This window comes from Oncorhynchus gorbuscha, linkage group LG17 (assembly GCF_021184085.1).
Source record: "Oncorhynchus gorbuscha isolate QuinsamMale2020 ecotype Even-year linkage group LG17, OgorEven_v1.0, whole genome shotgun sequence".
In the NCBI taxonomy this organism is placed as follows: domain Eukaryota; kingdom Metazoa; phylum Chordata; class Actinopteri; order Salmoniformes; family Salmonidae; genus Oncorhynchus; species Oncorhynchus gorbuscha.
The window spans coordinates 50533312-50545223 of NC_060189.1; the positions used below are offsets into that span (position 1 = coordinate 50533312).

The 11912-nt window shown below is 40.8% G+C and overlaps 2 protein-coding genes across 2 annotated transcripts; both read right to left on the bottom strand.

Moving 5' to 3' along the window:
* Positions 1 to 3017: 3017 nt before the first annotated feature.
* Positions 3018 to 7031, bottom strand: LOC124002061 (lecithin retinol acyltransferase-like). Its single transcript, XM_046309306.1, has 2 exons — positions 6523 to 7031; positions 3018 to 3706 (listed from the first exon to the last, which is right to left on the bottom strand). The coding sequence occupies exons 1-2, from the start codon at positions 7024 to 7026 to the stop codon at positions 3551 to 3553; spliced, it is 660 nt and encodes a 219-aa protein (XP_046165262.1). The 5' UTR covers positions 7027 to 7031; the 3' UTR covers positions 3018 to 3550.
* Positions 7032 to 7683: 652 nt separating this feature from the next.
* Positions 7684 to 9647, bottom strand: LOC124002231 (lecithin retinol acyltransferase-like). The gene is made up of 2 exons (XM_046309592.1): positions 9058 to 9647; positions 7684 to 8447 (listed from the first exon to the last, which is right to left on the bottom strand). The coding sequence occupies exons 1-2, from the start codon at positions 9607 to 9609 to the stop codon at positions 8295 to 8297; spliced, it is 705 nt and encodes a 234-aa protein (XP_046165548.1). The 5' UTR covers positions 9610 to 9647; the 3' UTR covers positions 7684 to 8294.
* Between the last annotated feature and the right edge of the window lie 2265 nt (positions 9648 to 11912).

Genomic DNA, 11912 nt, shown 5'->3' on the forward strand with positions numbered 1-11912 from the left:
ACCGTGATAACTAGGTTTTCCGTTGCCGAAAAGTGTCTTGAAGTGTCACCTCGAGTTCTGAAACGTAGCGGCTTAAAATACAAGATATTTTACGGGGACATCGTGCTTAATCCAACCAATCAAAATAGCAGGATCAAGCAAAATCCCACTTGTTCACACTCCAGTGAAGTTACTTTTGACGGCCGATTTATAAGGCAAGGCCTTGGGACTGTCTGTAATATTCACATGCGATTAAAGCTGAGATCTGCGATTAAAGCTGAGATCTGCGATTAAAGCTGAGATCTGCGATTAAAGCTGAGATCTGCGATTAAAGCTGAGATCTGCGATAGGTGAAACGGAGCCACTGGCACATCTTGTTGTTTTTGTGTTGACCAAATGAGCATCCAGCATTATACCAACAAAATAGAATAACACTAGTACATACTCTGCTGTCTATCACACATGCAATCATTGTTGTTTGCACATCCTATGGCGTCGAGCTTTAAGGAATGAAACAGATTTTGCAAACAAACTAATTAGAAGGTAGATTCAATTAGCCTCGCTTCTCTTATCCAAGGGAGAATTGAGCGATGGTGTGTATAATACGTGCCTTACTATTGACTGCTAATGACTTAGCTACAGTTAACTGCCAAAATAAGGGAAACACTTGAGTAAATGAAGGATACAAAGTATATTGAAAGCAGGTGCTTCCATCACAGTTGTGATTACGGAGTTAATTGAACAATTACCATCCCATCATGCTTAGGGTCATGTCTAGAAATGCTGGGGCAGGCCATTATTTTGGCTACCATGGCTATGCCTCCATAGGATGACAATTCCCCCATCCGCAGGGCAGGAGTGGTCACTGAATGACTTGATGAGCATGAAAATGATGTAAACCATATGCCATGGCCGTCTGTTGCCACATCTCAACCCAATTGAGCCCATGGGAGATTCTGGAGCGACGCCTGAGACAGTGCTTTCCACCATCATCAACAAATCACCACATGATGGAATTTCTCAGGGAAGACTGGTGTGGCATCCCTTCTCTATGTGAAGGTGAATTGAAGCTGTTCTGGCTCGTCGTGGCCCATTGCCGTCTTAAGACACTTTATGTTAGTGTTTCTTATATTTTGGCAGTTTACCTGTAGGTTTCCTGGGTTAAAAAAAATAACCACAGACTAACTCAGAACTCTGGATCCAGCTGTCATGAAAAATTCACCAAATGATCCACATATTGAGTGAGCGAGTCGCTGCTTGGTTATTAAACCGCGAGACCACTCCGTTGTGCACCATTACCAGTAGTCTATATTACCCCTCAGTGTTTGCCTTATGGAGGGTCCCACACAGACCCCACCGGAATAGAATGTTGATTATTCTAACTGCAATTTTCTACTTTGCAGTCAGCCATCTGCCTGGGTTGTAATATAGGGAGAGGGAGAAAGTAAGAGGGAGGGAGGGAGAAAGTAAGAGGGAGGGAGGGAGAGTGAAAGACAAAAAGCAAGAGATAGGGAGAGGGAGAAAGTAAGAGGGAGGGAGGGAGAGTGAAAGACAAAAAGCAAGAGATAGGGAGAGAGATTTGTGTCCATTACACGTGGCCAGAATCTTCCACGGAGATGATATGAGAACTTAGTGAGGTGGCCACCTAACTACCACTGAGAGTCAACCACCACCCACGGGCATTTTTTTTATTTTATTGTCCCTCGATGATTGAGCACTGTAAAAGCAAGGCAGTATTGCGATTTCTAATGAGGTATATGGAATGAAAGTTTTTCGTTGATGATTTAGATGATGCGTGTCATTTTAGACTGGGTGTACTGTATCTTTGAGAGGAAGTGTTAAAGAGGCATTTTACTTTTTTTTTAACTGACATTTAAAGCTGCAATATCTAACTTTTTGAGTGACCTGACCAAATTCACATAGAAATGATAGTTGTAGATCTGTGATTCTAATTGAAAGCAAGTCTAAGAAGCTGTAGCTCTATTCTATGTGCCCTATTTCTATGCTTCCCATTCTTAAGTTTAGTGTTTGTCACATAAGCTGAAATTAGGCAACCTATTAGAATTTTTTGCATGCAGGAAAGGCCTAGCAATGTCTTTATATTTGAACCTTTAAAAAAGGGTGCGTTTCCCAAATGTTCTAGATATTTCTCATTAGTTCACCATTATCATTATTTTGCACGTGCAGAGCTCACCTAATGGTGGGTCATTTAAATGATGTGTTTTGACAGGAAGTAATCACAGTCCCGCTGTTTGTATAGCTATGGGGCTTGTATGTGTTAAATAATTATAATTTGAGAACATTCACGGAATAGAAAGTGGAATAGAAAAGCCTTTTTAAATTTGAAATATATGATAAATATTTTTTCTCAGTAAAATGCTATTTTAAATGTAGTGTTTCTGGGCACACAGTATGTCCCAGTACTGTCTTAACAACACATGTATTACACGTGAATGTCTAGTGTCCTCAGTAACAGAAGAAGACATTTACTCACAAACCCATGTAATGCAATCTCAATGTTTTGTCTCCTCCGATTCCCCAAATACTTTCATAATTGAATGTTTAATCATCCTTAGCATCGAATGTTTACATGTACGTTATGTTTACTGCAGTCATGAGTTCAATCTGCCATCCGATATGCCATATTAGGAAAGGAAATGTCAGCACTGTTGACATCGGATTACTTCTGAACTTACATTTTTGCCCTGGTTTGTTATTATTTCTGAATAGGCCAGTGGGAGACCGAAATGGATGGAAAGGATATCGCCGACTGAGAAAACACTGCTTCTTATCACTACAGTAGCAGAGACCCTTTCAGCCATGCTTGAACCATGCTGAAACCACCACAAACAATAATGGCCGAGAATTGAGCACAATTGACTATATTTCTGGGACTTCTGTATTCAGAGCCTGGGATTTCCCCGTAGACTTGTCTTGTCTCCCCGTGTATTCCAAAAGAATGCCTTCATTCAGAAGCGTGGCAATGTTACTTACAGTGTTATCTACTGGGAGTATAGGTAAGGGCAACAACAGGAGAAGACAATTTGCACAATTTAGTTTTAAATACAGAAGAATTCAGATACAATAGGCTAATTGAAAAGTTGCGCAAGGGAGAGTAGGCCGTGAATTTAGTTGAAAGCCACAGTTCAGTACATTCAACCTGTCGGAGTATGGCACCTTGTCCATCCTGTCCCAATGTCATTATTGTCTGTATATTTGTGACCATAAAGGCCAAGATGTCCATTATATACTGTCAAAACAATGCCTTTATCAGGAAAAACTTTTTTTTAAATAACATGGCTGTCCATTTAAAGACTGTTATACACAGTAAATACCAGATGTGTAAGATGGTTACTCTTCTATAAAAAAAACTTTAAACTAATATAATATGTCTAATATAATATGTCTAATAAAAATATGTCAAATAAAATTGACGATCAACACAAATGTGACATTTCCCACAATGCTTTTTTCTCTCCCATGAACAGTGATACTGATAGTGGGACATGATTTAAGCCTTCCATATTCCGCAGTCATGTCAATGAGCCTCTCTGTGTGTCTGTGGACGTTTTTACGATGCCATCCAGATGGTGAAGGGGACGAGCAGGGTGGGTACTGTGTTGAGCAGCGTTAGGGAGCCCAGGTATAACACGGTGCCCGTTCCACACAGAGCTGTGAGGTAGGCGTTCATTCTGCTGCAGATGATCTTCCTCACTGTCAAACAGAACTGCAGGAGAGAGAAGCAAGAGTAAGTATTCTTTACAGATTGTTCTATCCACAAGATGAATGAAAGCTTGTGAGTGTTTTAACACTCACAATCTTATTAACGTTGAGTGAAAAAGAGGAGTGCTCTTTGCCTTTATCTTTGAAAGCCCTTGTCTTTGTTTGATTGAATTGGGGCCTCTGATATTCTAATGGATAATCGTTATTGTCAATTTTATTTATTTATTCATCCACATCCATTTGTAACCATTGAGATGCAAATCTCCTTTTAAAGGAGCTCAGGCCAAGAGGCAAATACAATGAAGATACAGCAATTTATGAAACAGCATGACATGTCTTAATTTGACAGAACATTGTGATTCAACCATAAATACAGTACCTCTATTTAATAAAGTACTGTGTAACAGTGGTACCCATCCAGGGGTACTCGGACCTACTCATTTATATTACAATGCATGTTTTTAAACTGAGTCTACATTAAAGCAAACTGTGATTCAAACTGTGATTCAAACAACAGCAGTGGTTACCCCTCCACTGTTTTGGTAAACAGCCACAGCCAAACAGCCACGCATGAGCGGCAGGTATCCTAGTGGTTAGAGCGTTGGACTAGTAACCGGAAGGTTGCAAGATCAAATCCCCGAGCTGACAAGGTAAAAATCTGTCGTTCTGCACCTGAACAAGGCAGTTAACCCACTGTTCCTAGGCCATCATTGAAACTAAGTATTTGTTCTTAACTGACTTGCCAGGTTAAATAAAGGTTTTAAAAAATGAGGGTCTTTAATGCATTAACACTAGATGGTGCTGCTCACCAGTGCACTACAGTCCAACTCAACAAGTCTGTGACTTGTCCCAAATCTCCACACTTCTCACAAAGCGTGCACTTTCACACTTTCTCTCATGGATTCAACCAATGTTAGTAACTACCTCCTTGCACCAATCAGATGCTTTTGAATCCATGACGGGGAGTGTGCAAGTGCACACTTTTGGAGAAGGGTAGAGAATCAGCCTTTGAGTGCACCTTTCATTGGCCTAAAAGCAATCTATCCACCGCAGCACAGAATCATCTGACCTTTTCAGAGAAATGTACACCCTTTCAACTGCTCTCATCATACAGTACTTTGCATCAGTGTGCAGTATTCCCACATTGATTGGCTATCATCTGTGCTAGGGGTGACCACAGCATGTCTAGACTAGATATTGGTACCAGCACGCCTGTGTCTGTTCAGATAGAAATGCCATGATTAGAGCTTACCCGATTCCTTACTTACATGCCAGAGAGGTTTCATGTCTGTTCTACCCAATATATTTCTGAGCGTTCCACAACACTGTGCCCTGCTGAACTCAGACCAGGGCCCATATTCCGAAGAGTGACTAGGTGTGTTGATCTATTACCAGCTTTGACTTTTAGATTATAATGCATGGATAGTAGGGATCTAATTATAGAGTAGAACTCCTAGTCTGATATGCCTTATAAATATGGGGCCTGATGACACTCACTCATTTTATGCTCTCTGAGATTTTGAGGAGCTTGTCCATGAATCATGATCATTTTAACCGGGCGTTTTACTGCAGGGCTGGAACAACAGAGCCACCTCTAGTGTATGCCAACTGCCATCATCTGAACTAGGTTTCTAAATGACTCCTAAGTAGGCCGATATATACAAGAGACGTTTTAAATCCATTCTGGAAAACAAAGGAGTTGAGCAACTAAGCCGCTATTTGACCATAGTTTCCCCACATAGTCAGTCGACGTCAGCGTGAAACAGCACTTTAACTTGGAAGACCAAATCATATCTGACGGTTGAAGAAAAGTTTCATTCTAATCATTTCCCTTATATGTATCTTTCCGCTTAATAGCTTTGGCATGTGAGGTGACTGAGGTCAACTTCACGACAACACTTTATTATCCCGTAATCTGTGTCCGTTCCATCAAATTCATTGAAATACTTTGCCATATTTCCCGCGCAACCCCACGTGCTCAAATTTCTTTCAGAAAATGTCTCTCCCGTGTGACCTTTTTGAGCCTATGACATAGGTGACTGGATAAATAGAGGCACTTTTGTGGCTACAATCACATGTACCAAAAGGGGTATTTCCGAAAAGGCTGGAGAGACTATATGCTCTGAGCTAAAGCTGATTCCTTCCAATAAATGTTTAGTGTGTAGCCTAACGCTCTAACAGCAAAGCTGTGTACTAATGCAAGTCATTGAGCAATACGTTTATGTAGTTTTTGCTTCCCCGGCGTATTTATCGGCAGTGATTCACTTTAATATGTCTCAGTAGGTTCATCACTCAATAATGTATAAATAGTGTTACAAAACTTTGTCTGACCGTAATTTGAACCAGCAATAACTCTTGACTTGCCGGGTAAAAAAAAAAAAAACTCCTCCCACAATTGGTTCATTTCCCTGAGCATTATGTAACACCAAGTGCAATATTGGCTCAGGGTTCACAGTGTTATTCCTACAGTCTCAACTAAAGCATTGTTTTCTTAACATCTCCTTCAGTACCCCCAGCCATTCCACTGATCTAATCCAGTACTCGTCTCGCACACAACTATAATAGGGCTTGATGATTGACAGGGTGAATCAGGCGTGCTAAAACTGGGATAGGTCAAATCAGTGGACTGACCGTTGAGGGGAGGTTTGGCAAACCCTATCGTCTAAATTGGGGGGGGGTCACGTAATGGCTTCCACTCTGAGAAGTTTGCAGTGACTGATCTTAGTCGCCAGGGAAATCACCATCGATTGTCTGATCACATGCTACCCCCAAAATGTGTAAGAACAGTGTGCTCTGACAAAGGAGAACCCCATACTCCACCTGGTAGGTCTGGTAGCTGATGGCCATGCCATAACGGCAGTACATGACGTAGTGTTCACAGTTGTACCACAGCAAACTGTAGGTCATGGAGCCCATGAGCTTCTCTGCCCTCCTGGCCACCTCGTCCCCTTCCAGGGGGGGCTGGCTGCACAGCTTGTCCGTGTGGTTGACCAGGATCTCCGAGCCATACGCAAAATCCGCCAACGAGTCCACCCTGACGCTCGCCGACTTGGCGATCACCCCTAGAATCAGGCGGTTGTTGGTCACCATCTTGCCGATGGCAGCCTTGTTCTTGGTGAATACCGGAAGGATGTCCGGGATGAAGTGGGCCACCCGGTTGTTGCCCAGGTAGATCCCGAAATGGGTGAAGAGAGTTCTAGGAACTTCCAAAAGGTCGCCACGTTTGTACAAGGACAGGTCATACTTAGAGTCTTTGTCCTTGTCCTCTTCATCCACTTTGGAAGCAATGAAGAAGAGGCTGAGGAGTTGGAGGAAGGTGATCATGGTGGCAGAACTATATCCAAAGGTTCGACACCTGGCCGTTTTATCGGGGCTAAGGGTCTGGGAGGAGCCAAGCGCGTGGCATTAGAGGTTTCGCAACTTTACAGTGCAATTTCGACAGAAATAAAGGAGCTTTCTGCTAATCGTGTGGTTTTGAGGGCGGCTTAATTTCACAACCGAGGGTTTAATCGGGGGAAGTGTTCCGGCTATGTGGCTGTCATTGGCCAATCAGAAAAACAAATCCCCAGTTTAGAAGGTCAGAAATATTTTCTAGCCTGAATAAACAGTCAGGTTGAGCTGTACTCACTCTTGATATGTCTGGAACTGTGAATATGGTACCGTAGAAAGAAAATAATAAAGCATAGTCATTACTAAGAAATACTACCCAGATAATGTGTTTATTTTATGAGTGTGGCTCTTGCGTAAATCTACTTTATATGATTAAGTATTTGGGTTTGGAAATACTATGGGGATGTATTGGGGATTTTATGCGGCCAATATTCCATCAATAACATGACCATTTGAAAATGCTGTGGGTGGTATTGACAGAGATGCAATGTGAGTATTAAGATGCACTGTGACTGCATGTACCTAACTGTATTGAAAAATACAGTCAATTATTTAAATTGTTCTTGAAACCAGACCAAAACAAACCAAATGCTGACTTCCAATATCTTTATTAACATTTCTTATATTTACAATGTATTTGATGGAAAACAAAATTATTTGCTCTCAAAACACATTCGTAAAAGTATTGTATTAATCAGCGTAGTACTCTTAAGAGTTTCTAACTGACTGTATCTATATAAACAAATATACAAGAGTATCATTTTTGAAGAAATTAAATTATTTACAGATTAGACGACATTGACTTACACAGTAAGATTAAAAAGTAGAAAATGTGCCTTTTGGGGGGAAATAGGGATGATACTTCGGTCACAGAGGGATCATATGACCTTTATAAAGGCTTTATAATGCCTTAATGGCCTACATACAATACAGTAAGTGTTGACATGAACACTCAAATGTAAATTGCTAGGCCTACAACCACATTGCCCTCTGTTTTCTTTTGGCTGGCCAGTATCAAATCAAAAGTAGCTCTTGCTGTGACAACGGCCTATCATATGATATGCCACTTTAGGCCTATACCAAAGGCGTATGAGTTGGGAGGTGCCAAGTAATGTCACCACAAGGACCAATGAAAAGACACGATCCTAAATAGTTCCATTGAAATGTCCATCGGAGTGTTTGAAGGTTTGAACTTTGGCCTCTCAGCCGGCCATCCACAGAGTGAAGGAGATGAGGGTTGTGGGTAATGTAGTTGAAGGTGCGAGGCCAAAGCAGACGATGTAGATCATTCCCAGGAGAACGCTGAGAAAGACACTCCTCTGGTCTTGGATGATTGATTTCAGACACTCACAAAACTGCATAGAAAGGAGATAAATAATGCAATTCATAAACATGTATGTATTGGACTTTTATGAGCAATTCATTTTAGGCAATTTCTTTATGTTACAAGTCTAAACTTTTATGAAATATGGAAGAAAAGAGAGAAGACGACCTTGCATGAAACAACACCAAAACAACAAACCAAAGCCCAAATGTATGTATTTTCCGTAACACTGAATAAAACAAAAATGTTTCTGAATATAGTTGCCTATTATAGCATAATGGCATAATGTAATTTCAAATGGAGATGCATTATCATGAATATAAATAGAAAATATTGGATTGGAAATTTCAAAGCTTGATGATGCTGTTCCCAATAAGTAATACAAACAGGTCTAACCTAAATCAACAATTCAATACATTTGTAATGATATTAATGTAAATGCAAATCTCTGAAAAACATTATATATGCCCTAATCTAAAGACAGCAGTCCTCACTGGGATACAGGTTATGTACAGGTAAAATATTTTAAGAAGACACTACATTTATCTCCTGTAGCGTAAACGTTAAGGGTCCAGACTTATGCACAACGTAATTGTGAAAATTAAATAAATAAATGAAATAATGCAAGGAAAATTAATGACCATTTCCGTTTGCTGACTTTTCGCGGAACCGTATCTGCAGTATGTAACAAAATGTTCACAGTTATTCCATAGTAAACTGTAAGGCATGACGCCGACGAGTTGTTCTGCCCTCTCTGCAACCTCTTCATTTGGGAACGGTTGTTGCGCCTTGCATTTTCTATCCATATGATTCACCAATATGTTTGAGCCATACACAAAGTCCTCCAAAGTGTCCACGCGCACCGTGGCACACTTGTACAAGCAACCCATGATGAGTCTCTTATTTGTGATAACTGTTTTGATGATCATTTTATCGTTGGTTAGCACGGGCATGATATCCGGGATCAGGTGAGCGACTTTGTTGTCACCCAAGTAGATACCGAAGTGCGTGAACAAAGTTCTCGGCACCTCCAAAAGGTCCCCTCTCTGGAGAGACAACGGCGCGTGACTGTGCATCGTGCGCTCTTTGCATCCCGCCTCATTGCGTTTCCTATCCGTCCATTTAAACTCGAAAAGTTTGAAGTTGGAGAGAAGGGATAGCTTCTCGACGATAAATGTCAACGAGTCGAGCATGTTGAAAGTTCCTGTCCAAAGTTTTCTGAGAGTTGTCTGGGAGAAGTGGGTTTATATGCGTAAGTGCACTAGGAGGGGACAGTGCAGCTCGAAGGTAAACCCCGAAGACACGATTGGCCACAAAGGACAATTGCTATGGTATTTTTGGCACGTATGTCTTTTTTCTTTAGTCTACATAATTTGGCATATTGTTCACTATACTTTTAATAATTTGTTTAAGCTGAAGATGTACGTTGATTTGCGTAATTTAAATTCACAACCATTACATTTGTAGGATATACAAATTATAATTACAGGCTCATTGGAATCATATTGAACGAATAAATTAGATATTTTTATTTACAATTTGATAATCAAAGAGGCAGATTTATCAAATAAAAAAATTATGACCTTGTGCCCTGAATCTTGAAGGTTTTTTTCCTTTATTATTGTATTATATACAGTAGGTCCAATGGGACAATCAATACAACATTTTGAAGAGCACCTTGTCTGGCCTATTAGGCCTATACTGTCTTTTAAGCTAATCTACCTCAGGGATCTTTACAGTTGTTGTATTCTAAGTAAACTGACCTTGTCTGCCAAGCATTGTGCTACTTTTGGAGCAAGCCCTTTGTTTTTTTGCTTTTTGGGTGGGGGGGTACCCCATTTTCTCCGCCCCATCACTGCAGCTATGGATTCCAGAGAGGCGAAGGTTAGAGCCATAGCAAGCCATTTTTAACTCATTTACAGTATCTCCCGGTACAGTATCCCCAACATGTTAGGCTCTCCCATCCCATTCATTGCCAATGACCTGGAGTAAAATGGTTGACTTTTGTTTGTACTGTAGTTGGTCTTGGTTTTGTGAAATGTGAAATTCTCTAATAGGGCTATTTAGCTGATTGCTTTGCAGACCGTATGCTTTTGGCCTGCTTTGCTGACTCATAGTGGCGGGTCTGTTAGGATCTCCAATCCAGGATCATTTAGCGTGAATATAAATATTGTATTCAGTGATACAATTTAGCTACCTGACACTGGCATATGATAACAAAGTGGCATTCCATAGACCAGCAGATTACTTGATAAAATCCTACTGGCTCCAATTTCACGTTCATCGTTTGGACATGAATAGCTCCTTTGGTGAAAGGAGTTCAACTCATTTGATATGTCTTTCAATATATACCAACCTGAATACATGGCTGTTCATTTCAGAGTATAGCAAAATAAGTGTGTGACCTATAACGCCTCAGGTTTTCAAGGTTAACTGGAATCTGGATGGATACAACTACGTCAAGTGTTTATTAAAAACTTGTGCCCCTTGACCCCAAGAAACGGAACGTCAAGTACAAACATCAAGCATTCCCTGTTAACATGTATAATATGTTAGTGTAAATGGGTCCATTCCTTAGCTAGCTAACTACCTAAAGAATGAGGCGATGGTAGCTGAAGTTGAACAGGAGAACTGGGTTTTATTGCCTTCAAAATAGAGGCAAACATAGTTAAGATGGCTTCTTTGGGGGCTATTGCTGTCAGTCCATATTCGGTCTGCCTTCACTCTTACTCCAACGACTCCCCTCAACCCCAAAACTAGTGGCTTATCATGTTATCATTGAAACTGTACATTAACTTGAGGTTCTGAGTCCATAACAAAGGCTCCAAAGTGGGTTGATGTTAGAAAATACAGGATTTGCAGTTCAGTGTCTGTGTTTATCTAAGTCTGGACAGACTAAAGGCTCCAAAGTGGGTCGATGTATAATTCAGAAGTCAACAAAGATGGAGTCGAAACGTCTTGCATGAACTTCTAACCGTCCTCTTATCAACCAAAATATTTGGGGTTAAAAGTTGACGTCTGACCGTCATTGACCTTTGCAAGACTGCAGATGTGAAGTGGTCTTGTTGGGGTCAGAAAAGGGTTCTGTTGTGGTCATATCCAGGGCAAGTCAAGAGCATGTTGTAATGAATTTCCTCCTCTTCTTCCGAAGAGGAGAGGCGAAACGGATCAGAGGACCAATACGCGGCATGGTAAGTGTCCATGGTTCTTTTTAATACGTTAAAGTACACATGAACAACTGACTACAAAAAAAACAATAAATGTGAAAACTCAAAACAGTCCTATCTGGTGCAATCACAGAGACAGAAACAATCACCCACAAACACACAGTGAAACCCAGGCTACCTAAGTATGATTCTCAATCAGAGACAACTAATGACACCTGCCTCTGATTGAGAACCATACTAGGCTGAAACATAGAAATACCCAAAACATAGAAAAACAAACATAGACTGCCCACCCAACTCACGCCCTGACCATACTAACTAAATACAAA